This window comes from Hemiscyllium ocellatum, chromosome 23 (genome assembly GCF_020745735.1).
Source record: "Hemiscyllium ocellatum isolate sHemOce1 chromosome 23, sHemOce1.pat.X.cur, whole genome shotgun sequence".
In the NCBI taxonomy this organism is placed as follows: Eukaryota; Metazoa; Chordata; class Chondrichthyes; order Orectolobiformes; family Hemiscylliidae; genus Hemiscyllium; species Hemiscyllium ocellatum.
In genome coordinates, this window is record NC_083423.1 from 53,419,355 (window position 1) to 53,440,978 (window position 21,624).

General features: G+C 43.0%; 1 protein-coding gene across 1 annotated transcript in view; it reads left to right on the plus strand.

The window, feature by feature from the left end:
- The window catches only part of lrmp (lymphoid-restricted membrane protein), a 164,442-nt gene that overhangs the window by 41,220 nt on the left and 101,598 nt on the right, over positions 1-21,624 (plus strand). The window contains exons 9-14 of the mRNA XM_060843072.1: positions 9,231-9,353; positions 11,315-11,371; positions 14,372-14,431; positions 14,513-14,574; positions 14,656-14,758; positions 18,224-18,358. Of these exons, the coding sequence (XP_060699055.1) occupies positions 9,231-9,353; positions 11,315-11,371; positions 14,372-14,431; positions 14,513-14,574; positions 14,656-14,758; positions 18,224-18,358 (540 nt within the window). The remainder of the gene's footprint in view (positions 1-9,230; positions 9,354-11,314; positions 11,372-14,371; positions 14,432-14,512; positions 14,575-14,655; positions 14,759-18,223; positions 18,359-21,624) is intronic.

A 21,624-nucleotide genomic window follows, 5' to 3' on the forward strand; every position in this document is an offset into this window, starting at 1 on the left:
TGTATCATTCTCCACTTTGATCAAAGCTAATCTAATGGACATTCATTTGTCAAAAGTATTTATCCACTTCACAGACCCTTCATGCTACTGGGTGGAAATGTTATCCACCATTTCCTCTCAACGAAGGCAGTGATGTTCTTCATCAATTCCAATGCACCAGCTGAAAGGGTATCAGGACCCCTGACCTGAGACTCTGGTTATGGTTCTCCAGGTATGCTTTGAAGAACCTACAACAGACACCTCAGAACACATCCAGCTGATTGTCTAAGTCCTGTTTCATAGGCAGCTCAACAGCAAGGTCCTTCCCCCAGGCCAACATGCTCCACATTGAGATTCTGATCATTCAAAACCAGCTCTACTGGCTGGGCAATGGCATTCCACTCCACTCCACTCCCCTCATACAGGAATCCTGAAGCAATTGCTCCACACTCAGAACCTGGTTCCGCAGGAAACTCTTTGGATGTTCTCACAACCTCCACAAGGAGGTCAAACATCTTAGGTTAAAAACAATGACTGCAAAAGCTGGAAACCAGATTCTAGATTAGAGTGGTGCTGGAAAAGCACAGTAGTTCAGGCAGCATCCGAAGAGCAGGAAAATCGATGTCACGGGCAAAAGCCCTTCAGGAATACAGGCAGAGTGCTTGGAGGGTGGAGAGATAAATGAGAGGAGGGTGGGGGTGAGTAGAAAGTAGCATAGAGTACAATAGGTGAGTGGGGGAGGGGATGGAGGTGATAGGTCAGAGAGGAGGGTAGAGTGAATACATGGAAAAGAAGATAGGCAGGTAGGACAAGTCATGGGGAGAGTGCTGAGCTGGAAGTTTGGAATTGGGGTGAGGTAGAGGAAGGGGAAATGAGGAAACTGGTGAAGTCCACATTGATGCCCTGGGATTGAAGTGTTCCGAAGCGGATGATGAGGCGTTCTTCCTCCAGGCGTCGGGTGGTGAGGGACCTCCATGTCCTTGGCAGAGTGGGAGGCGGAGTTGAAATGTTGGGCGACAGGGCGGTGTAGTTGATTGGTGCGGGTGTCCCAGAGATGTTCCATAAAGCGCTCTGCTAGGAGGCGTCCAGTCTCAATGTAGTGGAGACCGCGTCGGGAGCAACGTATACAATAAATGATATTGATGGATGTGCAAGTAAAACTTTGGATGTGGAAGGCTCCTTTAGGGCCTTGGATAGAGGTGAGGGAGGAGGTGTGGGCCCAGGTTTTGCAATTCCTGCAGTGGCAGGGGAAGGTGCCACGATGGGAGGGTGGGTTGTAGGGGGGTGTGGACCTGACCAGGTAGTCACGGGGGAGCGGTCTTTGTGGAAGGCGGAAAGGGGTGGGGAGGGAAATATATCCCTGGTGGTGGGGTCTTTTTGGAGGTGGCGGAAATGTCAGCGGATGATTTGGTTTATGCGAAGGTTTGTAGGGTGGAAGGTGAGCACCAGGGACATTCTGTCCTTGTTACGGTTGGAGGGGTGGGGTCTGAGGGCGGAGGTGCGAGATGTGGACGAGATGCGTTGGGAGGGCATCTTTAACCACGTGAGAAAAGAACTTGCAGTCTCTAAAGGAGGAGTGTGTTCTGGTGTGTTCTGTGGTGAAACTGGTCCTCCTGGGAGCAGGTACGGGTCAAGCATCTTAGCCGACTTGGGGTCAGCATGGGTTGTTCTGGGCTTGTGACCAACCAAACTAGAGATAGTTAATTTTGGAAAGCACTAAACCCATAATGAAACTTCATCAGGAATGTAGAGGCATTGGGGGAGAGCGCACCCAACCTCCAAACAAGCGATCTACCCAAGCTCTGAGCACTGACCCCCACCCTGCATGCAGCAGGGTTTTGTAAATCACTGAAGACCTATTTAGCCACCCATGGACTTGCTCTGATTCCAAGTCCACCTCATGCCTGTGGGCTGCCTAAGAAGCACGAGGTGCAAAAATGGGCAAGCTCTTTGGCAATCTTTCTAAATATTTTGCTCGGGGATAAATTTTCAAATCGCTACTTGTTGCTGGAGTTTTAAGCAGTGTGTGCCATTTAAACTTAATTGTCTGGATAACAAGTCAGAAGAAGTTTTATTTAAGATATACACTTTTTTTTATTGTACGGAGACAATGGTATAATACTGCCATTTTCAAACACATCTGTATGTGACAATAAAAACCACAAAGGTGTAGCACTTTCATTAGCGTCTCCTTCCATTTAACCGCTCATAAACCAGTTTAGTTGACTCAGCATCAACAGAGATTTTAGGCAGTCAAAAGGATCACTTCAAGCACATGCTGAACACTCCAGTTGGCAGAAAGCAGGGTGGTTAAGAAGGCATTTAGTACACTTTCCTTCATTATTCACTTCTTTTTGAGTATAGGAGTGGAGATGTCATGTTGAGGTTGTACAGGACATTGAGGTTTCTCCTGGAGGACTGTGTCCAATTTTGATTGCCCTGTTTTAAGAAAGATATTGTTAAGCTGAAGAGGGTTCAGAAGAGATTTGCAGGATGTTGCTGGGAGTGGAAGTTTTGAGTTAGAGGGAGAGGCTGGATAGGCTGGGACTTTTTTCATTGGCGCATTGGTGGTTGAGGGATGAGGTTATTGAGGATTATAAAATCATGAGGGGTATAGATAAAGCGACTGGCAGGTATCTTTGGGATGGGGGTTTTCAAGATAAGGGGGCATATTTTTAAGGTAAGAGGAGAAAGATTTAAAGACATGAGGGGAATTTTTTTAAGTGTGGTTAGTGTGTGGAATGAACTTCCAGAGAAGGTGGGAGATGCAGCTACAATTACAATGTTTAAAAGACATTTGGATAAGTGCACAAATAAGTAGTGGTTGGAAGGATATGGGCAAAGCGTAGGCAGGTGATACTAGTTTAGTTTGGGATTATGGTAGGCACGAACTGATTGGACCGAAGAATCTGTTTCTGTGCTGTATGATTCTATACTTCCAAGTCCCGGCACACAAATTGAGATTTTGTTGATGGAACCAGCCACTACCAGCTAATTCAAAAATGAACTGCTGGGAAGACCCAACAGGTCTGTCACCATTCTTAAAAAGAGAAATGCAGAGTTAACATTTCAAGCCAGCTGTGATTTCAGAATGTGAAGATGCTGGTATTGGACTCGGGTGGACAAAGTTTAAAAATCTCACAACACCAGGCTATAGTCCAACAGGTTTATTTGGAAGCACTAGCTTTCAGAGCACTGCTCCTTCAGATGGTTGTGAAGTATAAGACCATCCGACACAGAATTTATAGCCAATGATTAGTGTCATGCAAGTAAAATGATATATTTATCATGTCTAGATTGTCTTTCATCTTTTAGAATGGGTTGCAGGTTTCGATTCATTAATATGTAAATTTCAGAACTACTTTTGAGTCGCATTCCCGAAATAACTTTAAAGTTAAAGTTTTATTTTTAAAAAAGTGACATCTCAACTCAGACAATGCATTAAACGTGTGAGGTTAGAGTCTGTCTATATCCCAATCTTGAGTCAGACTGGTTCTGTTTCCAAAGTGAAACATTATATGGATTGACTGCATACAGGTTGGTTTCAGAAAGTGATGCTTCATTAGTTTTATTTCAAATCTCCAAAAACCATGTCTTGACTTTTATTACACTACCAGCTAGAGTTTGGGGTTGAATGCTATTCCTACACAGCAGTGGCATAGTGGTAATGTCACTGGACTAGTAATCCAGAACCTATGTTAATGTTGTGGGGTCATCAGTTCAAATCTCACCATGTCAGATAGTGGAATCTGCCTTCAATTTTTATAAAGATAAAATCTAGAATTTAAAAGAAAAACAACTAGCCTACTGATATTCAAATGTCATAAAAGCTAATATAGTTAATTTCCTTTAGGGAAGGAAATCTTTCACCCTTTGCTGTAGGTCTGCGAGCGCAGATATGTGGTTAACTCTTAAACAACAAGAATGTTGGGGAAAACTCAGCTGATCGCAGCATCTCTGCCCTTTGGGCAGCTAGGGCTGAGCATTAAATCCTGGCCTAGACAGTAATGCCCAATCCTATGAATAAATATGTCTTTTAAAAAATAACCCACCTTTTCCATAATGAGTCTAATGGCATATTTTGTTAAGTGATAAAGGATATATCACGAGTGAATCTTTACAAGAAAAAAGCCTTGTCTATAAGACTATACAAATTATCGCATGATAGTAACAGGCACAAATGACATTGGCAAGTTAGATATATTTGCTAAGAGAATTAGGAGCTTGGGACAATATGGCCGAACACGTTGAGATCTCCGGCTGAGCTCCTCGATTCTACACCCAGAATGGTATGACATCAGATTGGGCAGAGCCTTGTGCAGTCTCTCTAACATTAACTTCTGCAAAGCCATTGTCTCAAACAATATGCACTTGCAAATATTCAATGGCTCATATTTCTCCGTAACCTGAAGTAAGTTTAACCTTTGATTTCATTTCTGCTGATTTGGCAGAATTAGATTGAAGGCCAGTGGCTAGGAGGAGGAAATATTTTCATTGCAGCCATGAAAATAAGCAACAGCCACAAAACTCTCAGCACTCAGTGGCTAGACTGGTAAAGTTAACAAATGCAGGGGAAAGCCATCAGCTCAATTTCCATCCCCAAACTTGCACTAAGGGGAGGTGATGGCATAGTGGTATTATCACTAGACTGTTAATCTGGAGACCCTGGCAATGTTCTGGGTTCAAATCACACCATGGAATTTGACTTCAATATTTTAAAAGAAAGGAATTAAGAGTCTAATGACTATTAAGCCATTGCTGATTGTCCAGAAAAATCCATCTGGTTCACTAATGTCCTTCAAAGAAGGAAATCTACCCTCCTTAGCAGGTCGGGCCTACACGATACCCCTGACCCACTGCAATGTTGTTGAGTGCCCTTTGGGCAATTAGGAATAGGCACTAAATGTTAGTCTGTCCAGATCCCATGAAGGAATTAATAAAAACCCATTGTGACTTGGATGTGTATTGGTGTTCCCAAGGGAACATAGATGTACACTAAATACCAGACTTGCTAGCAACGTCTGCATTCCAGAAACTGATAAGGAAAATAAAAAATACTTTTTGGGTGAATTTGAAACCAGTTGCCAGAGAGGGTTGGATAGTGGCTAACTTACTAAACTGCTCATTCATCACAACGTCTTGTGGTATTTTGAAAAGACAGTCTGTTTTATTTGGAAGGTAATGAAGTGGTGGTTTAACTGGAAGGTCAGCTTTTGCAAATGTAAAATTTTGGCTTCATTTCAAATACAAAATGAGATGTTGAAATCTGGGGATTTTGCAGGTGGTTGTATTCATAGTTATTTGCTGCCTTGCCATGCTAGATGAATTTGGAGATCCTTGCATATCTCTGATCAATACAGAGCAATGTAGCATAGCCAATCCACCATAGCTGCACATCTTTGATTTGCGGGAGGAAACCCACACAGACAAGGGGGTGTGTGGGGACGTGCAAACTCCACACAGTCACCAGAGGCTGGAATCGACCCCAGGTCCCTGACACTGAGGCAGCTGTGCTACCACTGAGGAAGTTGTGACAGCATTATGTGCAGCTTCTCTCAACAGATCATTGTCTATTGAGAGAGAGTGGATTTGAATTACCCATTGGACATCTCCCAGTCTTAAATGACCTTCCTTCAAAAGCTGATTACATCAACTGAACCGTTCCCTGCAGAGACATGTGGGATCATTAGTGATTCCATAGTCTGTCACTGGGTCCTTCTAAGTGTTGAATACTGTGTGCAGGCCATGTCCTAACCTAATCCTTGCTCACTGCCCTTACCCTCCGTATTATCCATCTTCAAGTGCAATGCCTCAGATCCTATCCTGAGTGCTCTTAAACTTGCATGAGGGAACAACTAAGTTGGCATGAAGGCTGAACTGGGTGAGGGAATTAGATATTCTATTACTAAACAGATCAATAGAAAAGCAGTGGTGCATGTTTACACAGATAATTCTAACTGTTCAGAAAATGTATGTTACTATGGAGTAGGTTCCACTATATGTGGTTAACTTTGTTTTAAAAACATTTAAGGGAAGTTTTCGGGTTGAGGAAAAATTGCATAGTTATAAAAAGACAATTGGCAGGTCAGGATATGAAAAGCAGCAGATAATAAAAATGTTAATTAGAATTGCGAAATTAGAGTAAAAGAGGGAGTTGGCTATTAAGGTTTACAGGGATTGCAAGTGTTTCTACAGGGTTTTTCGAAAGGAAAAGGGTGAGCAAAGTGAGTGTTGGTCATAGTGAGAAAACGGAGTTAATAGCAGATAACAAAGAAATGGATGAAATGGACAAATATTTTGCTCTTGCCTTACTGTAAGGAACGCAACCTTGTGTTCTAGTGCTAGCTGTAAACTAGGAGATGGAAGTGAGAGAGGAACCTGGTGAAATTACAATGACTAAAGTGACACAAGAAATCCGACAGAGCTATGGACTGGACTTGACTCTGGATCCACAGGAACTTCATGCCTGGGTCCAGAGAATTGGCCAATGAGGTTGTAGACGCAGTGGTGCTAATTTTCACATTTTCCCTAGGTTTGGAAAAGGTTTCTTCAGAGTGGAAAGTAGTGAAAATAACTCTCTTTTCTGTTCAAGAAGAGGCTGTAAAATATCTGTCGGTGAACTTGACATCAGTCATTGGGAAAGTATTAGTATCAGCAATTAAGACTCAATTAGCTAGGCATTTAGCAAAACCCTCTAGTTGGGCAAAGCCAGCGGGTTTTGTAAGGGAAATCATGCTTACCCAGTTTATTAGAGTTCTTTCATGGAGTAACATGTGCTATGCATAATAGGGAACCCATTAACAAATCTACTTTGATTTCCACAAGGCTTATGACTAGATTCTCACCATTATTGTGCAAAATAGCAGCACATGGAGCAAGGGAATAATGAATGAGCATGGATGGAAGATTGACTAGTCAGCAAAGACAGTAGCTCTCTTTCTAATTGGGAAGTGATGGGTGTGGCCCTGCAAGGGTTTGTAGTGGAACCTCCAACATTTTACAATTTATATCAATGAGGGCACTGAAGATACAGTCATTAAATTTGCAAATGAAGCAAAGAGAGGTTGCAGACCAATGTAGGTAGATTGAAAGGTTGGACAAAAATTTGACAGATGGAGTATAATGGAGGAACGCTTGAAATTGTTCACTTTGGCATGTAGAGTAATGTTATGTGTTTTCTGAATGAAGGAGAATGGCAGAATACCAAAGTGCAGAAGGATCTGGTGCTCCAGTGTTCAAGTCTCAAAAGGTTAATATGCAGGTATAAAGGGAATTATCTATCCTATGTGATGAGCAGAATTGAATATTAAAAGTAAGGATGTTTTTCAGTTTCATAATGTTGATGAGACCATATCTCGAATAATGTATTTTAGGTTTGGCCATCTTATTTATGGAAATATGTGGATGTATTTGGAGATGGTTTACTAGATTGAGCCTGAATTGAGCAGGCTGAGTTCTGAAGATAGACTCATAGAGATGTACAGCATGGAAAAAGACCCTTCGGTCCAATTGTTCATGCTGACCAGATATCCCAACCCAATCTAGTCCCAGCTGCCAGCACCTGACCCATATCCCTCTAATCCTTTCCATTCATATACCCCCCTAAACTGAATGCTGGACCTTCATTTTAAGAGACCTGTAAATTATTACCATATCTCCCAGTTTTAAAGTCATCCCATCCATCTCCACAAATGAGAACAGTTGACTGGTTGTGTCTCTTTATCTCTTCCTTCATGTTAAATGGAGAAACCCATGTATGCTATAATACTGTTTAAAACAGATTTCATAAAAGTGCACTTCAGATGGAAGCTGGTACCCACTATCTCTGGAGTAATCACCGGTTTGTCAAGTAGATCGAGAAGCTTAGCTGCAAAACAAAAAGAGAAGCATATACTTCAAATGCAGATATAAAACCTGCAAAATGGTTTCACATATAAACAATTAGCTCAATACAAATTATCAGCCTTTAACATGGTCAGAGAACTCAAAGATGAATGTGTGCACAATTGCTTGAAAGTATACAGCTAACACAAGAAGGCATGCTAATATGTTCACAAGTGGTTCTAACATCACACCCCAACCTCAGCATAAATTTCCTGCATTAAAAGTAAAGTACTTCAGTGGCTGGAAATCTGAAATGACAACAAAGCACTGGAGAAATGCAGTAGGTCTAGTAGCATCTGGTGAAGAGAGAAACATTAGAGTTCGATATTAATGTCCCTTGGGAAGAGCTGGAAAACAAAATGGTTGACGGGGGTGGGGAGGAGGAGGAGGATTTCGAACAAATGAAGAGCGTTTCTAGGGTAAAAGGCAAAGGAAGTGATAGTAGTTCAGGAAAGATATGAGTGATGAAATGGGCATGCTAAATAGTAGGCATTAACCGTGGAAAACAGCAGGGCTAACCTGAGAGCAGGCAAACCCGACCAAGACACTTGGTGGGGAAACGGCAGGACATAGAGATCTGGTTGCACGGAGACCTGTTTTTTCACACTGTGCCTCAGCTGCTTCAGGAACTGTCTTAAACTAGATCAACTATTAACCCCAAATGAAAAGCACAAGTTATAGCAGCCCCAATTACTTGAAGAGACTGTGTTTACACTTCTCATCCCTAAAAATAAGATTTAACTGTCCACCCTTTAAAATTAAATCCTATTAAATAACTGATGGTTTCAAAAAGCTAGGCTGGTTTCCACTGGAGTTTAGAAGAGTAGGTGTGAGTTGTTTGAGATGTCAAGATCATTCATGAGTTTATACAAGGTGGATTGGAAAGGATGGTTCTTCATGTGGGTGAGTCCAGAACTCGACATTGTTTTATAACTGGGGGCAGAGATGAGAGAAATATTTTGAAGTTTGGGTGATAGGGAAATCGCAGCTGCAGAAGACAATGGATGTGGAGTTATGGAATATTTTAGAGACTGAGCTAGACATTCACTAGACCAGGGTATTGAGGGTTAACAGGAGTAGATGGGTTTGTGACGTTTTGAAGCAAACATCAGCTGTAATCTTATTGAATAACAGCAGGTTCGAGGGAGCAAAGGAGCAGATCTAGACTGTAATCTGTTTGAATGTACTCTGCTCAGGGACTCAGCATTTATTGTCACATGGATGTGCTCCATCATTATCACAATGTGAAGTCCATGACAATGTTGCATGAGCCATTGGATATAATGTAATTGTGATCAGATTAATAATTTAAAAATCCTGTTTCAGTCAGTTGCAGATCCTCAATGATGTTCTTGCTTTTACTTCAGAATCTAAGAATTACCATAGAGATAGAGGCACTTCGCGACAGGATTGCTGTGCTGTCCAGTGATAAGACAGAGCTTCAGGTATGTTCATTCATGGACCCTTTAACTGATGAGCCTGAGCTTTTGGTAAGTGGCAATAGAACTCCTGCAGTGCCTGAACGCACATCCATGTTATCAACTTTCTCCTTTAAAGCTTCGATAGAGTCTGACCACCATATAGGAGCAGGTTACAGTTATTGGGTTCCTCAAGTCAATTCAGGATTGGGATGTGACTGTGCTGTATCATGACGTTACCCACTTGCTGTGGTTCAACTGCACGAACAGGAAAACAGCGAGGAGGAACAGGATAAGGCCATTCAAGCTGTCAAGGCTGTTCCACCATTCAACAAGATCACAATCAATCATCTTCCTCAAAACCAATTTCCTAAAGGCACACCCTCCGTTTTAAGCATGAGTTCACAGCGAATCTTACTTAAGTCTTTTTTTCTGTGTGTGATCTTTTAACACTGTTCGAGATTCAATTCCTCCAAATCAGGCAGTTACTGTCTACCCTCCCTAGTCCAGGAACTCCCAACATATGTTCGAGACACCACCCACACCCTCCACCTCCTCCAAGACTTCAGTTTCCCTGGCCCCCAATGGTTCTTCAAAAAAACCCCACTTATCTCTCCACCCCAGAGGCTCCCTGCCTCCATTGCCCGAGATGTTGATTTTCCTGCTCCTCGGATGCTGTGCTTTTCCAGCACCACTCTAATTTAAACCCTTAGTTACTACAATTGGACTTTGCCAATTGAACTAGTTAGGGAAGGCTTGTCAAAATTCTGCTTTTATTTCTTAGATGGGGACCTGTTAAGTTTTTTTTTAATTTGGCCTAACTAATGTACACAGAATTATAAAATAGATGAGTGTCACTATGTTAAAAAAAGAGACTTTAAATCAGATTGTTTGCAAAAAATCGATGAAAAAATACTTCTTTTTGGTGATGAATCATTTTTCAGCTGAAATAACGAAATTCCATTGCTGCTCAACTGCATGGGTTTGTGAAGTACCATTTGGGATTATGTAAATTACTTTAGTGAAAGTTTTGTCCGAACCATTTCTGACAATTTGCCAATTTTTATTTGGCTGGGAAAACATATCCCATTGTTTTAGTCAAGTTCAATTTTGTATAAAATCGATGCGATATTTGAAGCTTAAAAAAGGCACTTTCACTTCTCTGTAGTTGGTCATCAGAAGTACATTTTAGAACAGTGTACCACAAGTAAGAGTAATTTATGCGGGTTTCAAGCTAAGCATGGTAATTGAATTAATATTGTGCATGTCAAAGAGTCATTGACTCAGAGTGGGTGGCACAGCAGTTAGCACTGGCTCACTGCGCCAGAGACCCGGGTTCAATTCCCACCTCAGGCAACTGTCTGTGTGGAGTTTGCACATTCTCCCCATGTCTGCGTGGGTTTTCTCCGGTTTCCTCCCAGAGTCTAAAGATGTGCAGGTTAGGTGAATTGGCCATGCTAAATTGCCCGTAGTGTTAGGCAAAGGGGTAAATGTAGGGGAATGGGTGGGTTGCTCCTCGGAGGGTTGGTGTGGACTTGTTGGGCCGAAGGGTCTGTTTCCACACTGTAAGTAATGTAAGTTGTACAGCATCCGAACAATCCCTTCCGGCCAACTCGTCCATACCAACGAGATATCCTAAACTGATTTAATCCCATTTGTCAGCACTTGCTGCACCCTTCCCATTCATGTACCTATCCAGATGCCTTTCAAATGTTGTATTTGTCCAGCCTCCACCACTTCCTCTGGCAGCTCATTCCATACACGCACCATCCTCTGCATGAAAAAGTTGCCCCTCAGGTCCCTTTTAAACATTTCCCTCCTTGCCTTAAATCTATGCGTTCTAGTTTTGGGCTCCCCTACCATGGGATAAAGACCTCCTCTATTCACCCTATCCACACCCCTCATGATTTTAAAAGGCTGTATAAGGTCACCCTTCAACCTCCAACACTCCAGGTGGAGAAAAGACCCAGAACTGAAACATTTTTCAATTTCCGTTGAGAAACCTTTTTAATCTATTATTTTTCCTCCCTCAGATGCAGTTAACTGATCTCGACAATCTTGCGCATGATAAGGATGCAACTTTGCTTGAGGTCTGTATGTCTTTTTGCACTGTCAGTGTTTGCTAAACTAGTCTCAAACTTGCACTGCAATCTCTCTTGGATCTCACAGGTGTCACATGTAGATCAGGGTGGCTCTTCTGGCTTTTTGAAACGACCTTGCACCTGGCAATTTCCAGACTTACTTTGAATGCATATGGTCATTTTCATATTGGTTTTCGTAAACAGACCTTGTCAGGAATAAATTTGCTTGTTTTAATTCCTGGTGTACTCAGCAAAAGTGTGCTGAAGGGCTTGTGCTCGAAACGTCGAATTCCCTATTCCTGAGATGCTGCCTAACCTGCTGTGCTTTAAGCAGCAATTCAGCTGTGATCTCCAGCATCTGCAGACCTCATTTTTTACTTGAATCACCAACCCCCCTCAATCACGCTTCCCACCCTGTCACCCTGCGCAAATGTTTTCTGTAGACTTCCAAACCCAATACGGATGATTCATTTACATCAGTTATTAAAGCCAGTTGTTGCATTAGCTAAGGACCTGATGGGCTGGTGTGTGTAGTACTAATTCAGCCAAGGACACTAATGGAATATGGCCCTGTATGGAATGCTTAGAGCACATTCTGAAGCTTTGGCGTATACTTCCAGATATAATTAGACAATACTGGAGGAAACACAATATAGTATACCGAACCAGACGGTAGGCATGGGAATAGAAAAATATTGATTGATCTTATTCTGACAGGTTCCCTCAGGTTGTTAAAATTTGCAGTCTGACATTTTATTTTCCTTTTGGATAAAACAGTGACGCCATTGATTAAAGTCAGACAGGAGGTCCCAAATTGGGAAATTGTCCTTTTGATGCACAAATGCCTGCAAAAGGAATGTCAAGATAACTGAGTTGTGTGTGTCCTTGATCTACTACTACTTTGTTTCAGCCAATGTGTCTTTTAAAAAAAACAGCCACTTGCTAGTATGGAGTTCAGGGATTGCTGCAAAGAGACATGCAATGGCTTTTTTATCATCGTCATCGGGAGTGATGGAAGAATTTGAAATGGAGCAATGCTTAATCTTTATGACAACAAGGGAACTGATTGGCTGTCAAATCTATTCTGATCAAAATGTTATATAGTCAAGTTGTACAGCACGGAAACAGACCCTTCGGGCCAACTCATCCACACCAAACAGATATCCTAAGTTAAATCCAGTCCCATTTGCCAGCATTTGGACCATATCCCTCTTAAACCATTCTTATTTGTAAACCCAGCCTTTAAATGTTGTAATTGTACCAGCCTCCACCATTTCCTCTGGCAACTCATTCCATACACTCACCATCCTCTGCCTGAAAAAGTTGCCCTATACGTTCTTTTTACATCTTTCCCCTCTCACCCGAAGTCTATGCTCCCCAGTTTTGGATTCCCCCACCTCGGGGAAAAGACTTTGTCTATTCACCCTATCCATTCCCGTCATGATTTTATAAACCTCTTTAAAAAGTCACCTCTCTGCCTCCAATGCTCCAGAGAAAATAGCCCCAGCCTATTCAGCCTCTCCCCTATATGTCAAACCCTCCAACCCTGACAACAGCCTTGTAAATATTTTTTGAACTCTTTCAAGTTTCACAACATCCTTCCTATAGCAGGGAAACCAGAATTCCCAAACTCCTGCACCTATTGTCTAATTGCACACAGTATTCCAAAAGTGGCCTAACCAATGTCCTGGACAGCTGCAACATGACCTCCCAGTTCTTATACTCCATGATCTAACTAATAAAGGAAAGCATACCAAACTCTACCTTCGCTATCCTATTTACCTGCAATTCTACTTTCCAGGAACTATGAGCCTGCACCCTAAGGTCTCTTTGTTCAGCAACCTTCCCCAGAACCTTACCATTAAGTGTGTAAGTCCTGCTCTGCTCTGCCTTTCTAAAGTGCAGCAGTTCACTTTTATCTAAATTTAAACTCCATCTGCCGCTCCTCAACCCGTTGGCCCATCTGATTGAGGTCCCATTGTAATCTGAGGTAACCTCCTTCGCTGTCCACTACACCTCCAATTTTGGCACCATCTGTAAATTTAGTAACTGGAGAGGCTGAATAGGCTGGGGCTGTTTTTCCCGGATTGTCGGAAGCTGAGAGGTGCCCTTTATAGAGGTTTATAAATTCATAAGGGGCATGGATAGAGTGAATGAACATAGTCTTTTCCCTGGGGTGGGGCAAGTCCTAAACTAGAGAGCACAGGTTTAGGATGAGAAGGGAAAAAATTAAAAGGGACCTAAGGGGCAACATTTTCATGCAGAGGATGGTGTGGATATGAAATGAGCTGCCGGAGGAAGTGGTGGAGGCTGGTACAACTGCAGCATTTAAAGATCTCTCTTTTATGTATATGAATAGGAAGGGTTTGGAGAGATATGGGCCAAGTGCTGGCAAAATGGACTATATTAGGTTAGGCATGGAAGAGATGGACTGAAGGGTCTGTTTCCATGCTGTGCATTTCTTTGACTCTACTGTCCAACCACAGAATCAAAACAAGCATTTAACATTGCTGAGTTATAGATGTTAGATTCCACTGCCTTTTGTGAATGGCTGCACCATGTTGTTTGATACGGTCTGCCAGTGATTGGATCGTGGTCTTGTGTATCTTGCAGCACACTGACGTTTGAACTCCTAGACCACATTACTCATCAGAGTTGACAGAGAGCCTCTTTTAGAGGGAAATATTACGGTGTTGCTGCTGCATCATAGCAGCATGAAAAGGCTCGGTAGAATTAATGCTCAAATGTTTGTGATAACCATGGAGGGCAATTGTCTTCTGATACATTCTCCAAGGCAGCACCTCAACCAATCAGCAAAGCCTTGACAACGAATTTCTCTCTCACTTCCAAACAAAGAAGAAGACTATATGTTAACATCTTAAACTGAGTGAAAACTGGGATCTGTGCAATGCAAGAGACAATATTAATTCTTAACAATTGTGTATTTTTCTGGATAGGGAATGGAAGTATTTATTTGTTGTAATTTAACAGTGCCCTCATTCATTGCAGAGGGATAATCACATTGAGGAACTTAAGAATTCCATTGTTGAATATTCCTTGGTGGTAGAGGTAAGATCTTATTTCTAATAACAAAACAAAAGCAGAATCCTCAACCTCTTGTCTAAATGCCTGCCTTGAATACCTTTGTAGGCCTTGCGAACGGAGAAGACAAAATTAGAAAATCAGCTGCTAATGCAACAGGAGCTATCTTCGTGAGTAATGATCCCGAGCAACCACTCAATTACATTGAGATACCTGCAACTGGTTTATATTGCGTCTCTAACTGTTTGTAGTGAGTGCATTAAGTTGCCGGGAATGCCCCAAGATGGACACGACCTAGCCAAGGGACCAAGCTCCTTGCAGTCAGAGCTTTTAAACGCTCAATGTGCTCTTGAGGTAAGGTCATTGAAGAACTCCTCTAACTTTATCAATTTTTCAAGGTCTGGGCATCACTAGCGAGGCTGGCATTTGTTGCCATTCGCGTTTGCACTTGAACTGAGAAAGTTACCTGGCCAGGGGTGGCACAATGGCTCAGTGGTCAGCACTGCACCCTCACAGCGCCAGGGGCCTGTTCGATTCCAACCTCTGGCAACTGTCTACATGGAGATTGCACATCCCCCATGTGTTTATGTGGGTTTCATCAGGCTGTTCCAGTTTCCTCCCACAGTCCAAAGATGTGCAGGTTAGGTGGATTGACCATGCGTAATTGCCCCAGTGTGTTCAGGGATGCGTAGGTTAGGAGGGTGAGCCATGGGGATTGCAGGGTTACCGAGATAAGGTGTGGTTCTGGGCGAGATGCTGTTTGGAGGGTTAGCATGGACTCAATGGCTTGGTGCCTCATTGTAGCGATTCTATGATTTCAGAGGGCAGTGAAGAGTTGACCACATTGCAGTGATGCTGGAGATCTATGAAGGCCAGGCCACGGAAGGATGGCAGATTTCCTTCCTGAATGTTGTGAACCAGATGTTCATTTACTACAATCAACATAGTTGCAATTAGATTACCTTTAATTCCAGATTCCATTTTAAATTCAAGTCAAATGTCCCAGCACGTTAGCCTGAAATTCTAGATTACTATTCCAGGGACATTAGTTACAATGAGTAATTAGATAAATAATTGTTATTGTTTATCACAAGGGGATTGGAATACAAATGTAGAGAGGGTAACACTTCAGTTATTCATGATAACCTTGTCATATATTGTCAAAAGAGCTGAATTCCAGAGATGAGGGGAGGCTGATGACCCTTGACATAAAGGCCACATTTGACAGACTGTGTTAGCAAGGAGCCCTAGCAAAACTGGAATCAATGAGAATTAGAGGGAGAACGTTTTGCTGGTTGGAGTCATACCTGCCACATTGGAAGATGGGTGTGGCAGTTGAAGGTCAGTCACCTCCGCTCCAGGGCATCTCTGCAGGAGTTCCTCAGGATATTGACCTAGGCCCAACCATCTTCAGCTGCTTCATCAATGACCCTTTCTCCACCATAAGCTCAGAAGTGGGGATGTTCGCTGATGATTGCACGATGCTCAACATCATTTGAGACTCCTCTGATACTGGAGCACTCCATGCTCAAATGCAACAAGGTCTGCACAATATCCAGATTTGGGCTGATGAGTGACCAATAACCTTCTGCCACACAAATGCCAAGCAATGGCCATCTCCAGTAAGAGGCAATCTGACCACCCTTGCCTTGACATTTAAGTATGACCATCCGTGAATCTTCACTATCAATATCCTTGGGCTTACCATTGATCAAAAACAACTGGACTTGCCACATAAACAGTGGCTACAGAGCAAGTCAGAAGATAGGAATGTTGCAGTGAGTAACTCCCCTCCTGACTCCGCAAAGCCTGTCCACCATCGACAAGGAACAAGTCAGGAGTATGATGGAATACTCCCCACTTACCTGGATGAGTGCAGCTCCAACAACACTGAAGAGGCTTGACACCATCCAGGGCAAAACAGCCCACTTGATTGGCACTGCATCCACAAACAGCCACTCCCTCCACCACTTATGCTCAGCAGCAGCGTGTACTGTCCAAAAGATGCACTGCAGAAATTCATCAAGATCGTTAGATAGTACCTTCCTAAACCCAGCACCACTTCCATCAAGGAGGATAAGGGTAGTACACCCAAGGGAATGCCACCACCTGCAAGTTCTGCTCCAAGTGTCTCACCATCCTGAGTCAGAAATAATTTGCCATTCCTTCAGTGTCACTCGGTGAAAATCCTGGAACTCCCTCCCTAACAGGGTTGTAGGTCTGCCTACAGCACATGGACTGCAGCAGTTCAAAGCAACAACTCTCCACCACCTTCTCAAGGACAAGGAGGAACAGGCAATAAATTCTGCGCCAGCTAGCAATGCCCACCTCCTGATTAGATTAAAGGCTTTAGTATGGGCGCATCTCAAATACCGAGCACAATATTGTTCAGCTTATTTTGGAAGGACGCAAGTGTTTTCACAGAACTTTTTAAAAATGTACTTGTGGATGTCAGCATTTATTGCCTGGCCCTAGTTGCCCTTGAGAAGATGGTGGTGAAGCTGTTGTCTTGAGTTGTTCTAGTCTACCTGCTGTGGCTAGACCCACAAATGCCCTTAGGGAGGGCGTTCCAGGTTTGTGACCCAGCAACAATAAAGGAATGGTGATAAACTTTCAAGTCAGGATGGTGAGTGGCTTGGAGGGGAACTTGAAGGTGGTATCCTTTTGCAATTCAAGCAAGGTTTGCTAGAACAGTACCTGGGATGGGGATTGTATTGAGGAAAGATTGGATTGGCAAGGTTTGTAATCACTGAAGTTTCAAAGAGTAGGCAGTGATTTTAATGAAACATGTAAGATCCTGTAACATCATGGCAAGATAGATTGTGAGATGATGTATAGGAGATACGGAAATGTGTGTCACTGTTTAAGATCAGCAGTCACCCATTTCAAGTGGATGTGTTGAAATATTTCGGAGAGTTTAGAGTCTTTGGAACCCTCTCCCTGAGAATTCAGAGAAAGCACAATCCTTGTACATTTTTAAGGTGGAGCTAAGTAGATTCTTGTTGAGAAGGGGTGAAACTACAATAGGGATAGGTGGGAATGTGGATTTGAGGTTACAAGCAGGTCAGCCATTATCTTAATGAATGGCAGAGCACACTTGAGGGGCTGAATGGCCTACTCCATGCTCCTAATTCTCTCGTTTGTATGTTCTTGAGATCTGCTGTGCCAATGCCGCTGCTGCCTCTAATTTTGTTTTGATTTGGAATACTGTGTTGGCAACCGATTCAAATATGACTTTCTAAAGGAAATTGAGTCAATATTTGAAAAGGAATTGTTTTGCAGAGCTTTGGGGCTGAGTCAGCAGGTATAGGGGCAAGCAGCTGATGCTGGGACTAGTGGCCAAATCTAATAAGCCATGGATTGTGCTAAATATAGTTGGGGAATTCCTCTAATGGTCCTTATGACCAGAGCCAGTGGTCTCCTCCATATAGTTATAGTGCAGCAAGAAAGCTTGTTTCCTGCCTCTACCATCTGTAAACATGGATCATTTTCTGTTGATTTATTTTAAAATTGTATAGTATGCAGACTTGCTTTAATGTGTGAAGATCAAACTTTGTCAGCATGCCTATAACAGCTTTTGAGTTGAGGCTTTGCTGACTAGTTGTTTGGATGCACTGGTCTTAAACACTGTTGACAGGAGACACCGTCATCTTGAGTCAAGCAAGCTTCAATTTTGTCTCTTCTTCACTGTTTGGTTTCAGTACAGGAAATTATGTCAGCATACTGATGTAAAAACTAGCATCGAATTGTACCAGGAATTTCACTTACGAAATAAAAGTCTAAATATTTTCAGTGTTTTGTGCGACTTTCTTTTTTAAGGTGGACAGTTCCGAATGGTCAAGGGTTTCTGAACACCCCTTTGACGAGGCCCTGGATAAGGAGGTCGTGATGCTCATACAAAGTCTTGGGACAGAGGCGGCCGCAGTTCAGTTCAAAATGATCACCACACAGATGGTAAGATTCTCCCCCATAGAGTTCCAAAGTCGAGCAGATGCTGGAAACCTGAAGTAAAGATGAACAGTGCTCAAAACACTGAGCATGTCTGGCAGCGTTTGTAGATACCTAGGCCCAGGGAGAATGGGAGGAGATGAGAGTGTGGGATACGTTGATTCCAGTAACTGGGGCCTTGGGCTCTGTGGGACCCCATGTGCAGATCAGGGTCCAGGGCTGGGAGCCAGGAGCAGTACCGAACCCAATGGCTCTGACTTTTTTGGATTTAGAAATGGATTTTTTCCTCAAAGTACGAGTCATGTTGCATTCAGTGGAGTGAATCTCAGCACGAGCTAAACACTCCATGTTAATTGATGTTTGAGTCTTCATGATGAGAAACACGTCCAATTTCCACATCAACTTACCACTCATGGTTTTTCTAGAGCTGCTTGCTGTTTTCCTGAGATCCAGACATTGTCCCTGGCACGAGTGCGACATTTATAAAATCTCCACAATTTGCAACGCTTAGAGCCTGATAAGATTCTGCCCGAGAGCTAATGTTTTAGGATAATGCCACACCGCCCAGAACAGTAGTTCATTGCCCTGAAATGTTAACTCCGATAGTTCTGTTCACAGAAGCTGCCCGACCTACTGAACACTGTCGGTTTTTGCTGTTTTTATTTCATTTGAAGCTTTCCTTGTTTGGTGCAGTATAATTTGATGTTGTGAAAAAGGAAGAAAGAGGTTGTGATAGTAGATTAGATTAGATTAGATTAGATTATTGACAGTGTGGAAACAGCCCTTCGGCCCAACAAGTCCACACCGACCCACCGAAGCGAAACCCACCCATACCCCCTACATTTACCCCTTACTTAACACTAGGGGCAATTTACCATGACCAATTCACCTGACCTGCACATCTTTGGATTGTGGGAGGAAACCGGAGCACCCAGAGGAAACCCACACAGACACGGGGAGAACGTGCAAACTCCACACAGTCACCTGAGTCGGGAATTGAACCCGGGTCTCAGGTGCTGTGAGGCAGCAGTGCTAACCACTGTGCCACCGTGCTGCCCAAATAGTGTTAGTAATAACATTCTGTCCTTGCGATCGGGGGGTGAGGGGCTCAATGTATACTCTTAAAGACCTGAGTGCTAGTCCACAAATTTTAATATCATGTGATACGATTATAAACGCTGCAAATGTGTTGCTGGTCAAAGCACAGCAGGTTAGGCAGCATCTCAGGAATAGAGAATTCGACGTTTCGAGCATAAGCCCTTCATCAAAACCAAGAACATTTCTCTATTTGAGACAGCCAATCACTCATCAAAATATTGCTTGAAAGTCGGATATGGTGACCAACTTACACATCCCAAAATCGCGGCTAGGTCAAATACAGTCATAGAGATGTACAGTTCAGCGACAGACCCATCAGTCCAACTGATATCCCAACCCAATCTAGTCCCAAGTGTGAGCACCCGGCCCATATCCCTCCAAACTCTTCCTATTCACATACCCATCCAAATGCCTTTTTAAATTTAAATTGTACTAGCCTCCACCACTTCCATACACGTACCATCCTCTGTGTGAAAATGTTGCCCCTTAGGTCTCTTTTATATCTCTTCCCCCTTTTCCACCCCCCCCCCCCCCCCCCCCCCCCCACCCACCCCCCCCCCCCCCCCCCCCCCCCCCCCCCCCCCCCCCCCCAAACCCTCACCCTAATCCTATGCCCTCTAGCTCTGGACTTCCTCCACCACAGGGAAACTACTTTGTCTGTTTATACCATCCATGCTCCTCATGATTTTGTAAACCTCTATAAGGTCACCCTTCAGCCTCTGGCGCTCCAGGGAAAACAGTCCCAGCCTGTTCAGTCTCTCTCTCCCTGTAATTCAAATAACCAGGAATTCTTCCTTCTTATGGTGGTGTTTCGAGATTTAATCTATGTGGATTTCCTCCAGGTGCCCTGGTTTTCTCCCATAGTCCAAAGACATGCAAGTTAGGTGGATTGGCCATGGGCGATGCAGAGTTACAGGGATACGATAGGGGGGTGTAGGTCTGGATGGAATGTTCTTCAGAGGGTCATTGCGGACTCGATGGGCTGAATGACCTGCTTCTACACTGCAGGGATTCTATGAAATTTGCCATTGCTTTCTCCTCTCATGGTTCCTGTGGAAAGGGTGCTCCCACAGTAGTGTCCAATTGAAAGATTTGAGATACTGGCCTGGTATCATGGTATTTATGGGAGCCAGGTTGGTGTGTAACTTTGAAGTGATACACCCCACACTTTTGAAGTGATATTCGCATTCTTCTCCAAAAGATGTGTGACAAGTCAAACGGTTCCTAGTCGGGCTGTCTGATAATGAAGGCATCTTGAATTATTTTTGTTTTGAAGGCGTATGAATGAGGAATTGAAGTCCTATCTGTATTCCAATGGACATGTAAACAAATCTACAGCTGACAGTCCAGAGTAGGATTTAATAATTAAGCCAATAAATTTGACAAGTTGTCAAACGCAAACCCACTTGAAATTTGAAAATAAGGTGGTCTTTCCCATTGTTTGAGTTATTCACTGCATATACCAAACACTCGAGAATCTCCCCTTCACCCCTCCCGTCGTGAAGACGATGACTCTATCTGGGGTATAGACACAGACTGGCTTGGCCAGACTTTACGACAACACCAAAGGCAAATACTGCAGTTGTCAAAATTGTAAACAATTTTTTTAAAATCTGGAAGCGTTCTGTAGGTCAGACAACAGTTGTGAGCAGTGAAAGTGTGTTCACATTTTGAGTCTTTTCATCCAAGTTGGAAAATATTCAGGATTTAACAATTTCCAAGCAAGTGAGGAAGCAAAATGTGCTTCAATTTCCCACCCTTTGATCTGGTGTTCCAAATTCTGTTTTAAAAAAAATATATTGTCTTAAGTGGAAACCTTTCCACTATTGCTTCCCAATCAAATCTGTTTGTAACATGAAAGACTTCACTGTGAGCTCAAGGTTGTTCTCTTTTCTTAGAAAACAAATCCCAGGCTACTATGGTCAGTCTCTCTACATAATGTTCAATGAGTATCAACTCTGAGCAGGAAACTGGCTTTGATTTCTCTCATTGAAGTCAACGTCTCACTTACAAAGAACTGCGGATGCTGGAGATCTGGAACAGAAATAGAAATTGCTGTAGTAACTCAACATTGCTGAAGATCTGACTGCATCTGTGGACAGAAAGGAGAGTTACCACTTCAGGTCTGGTGACCCTTTCTTCAGAACTGAAAGCAGCTTGGGAATGGTGGTGGT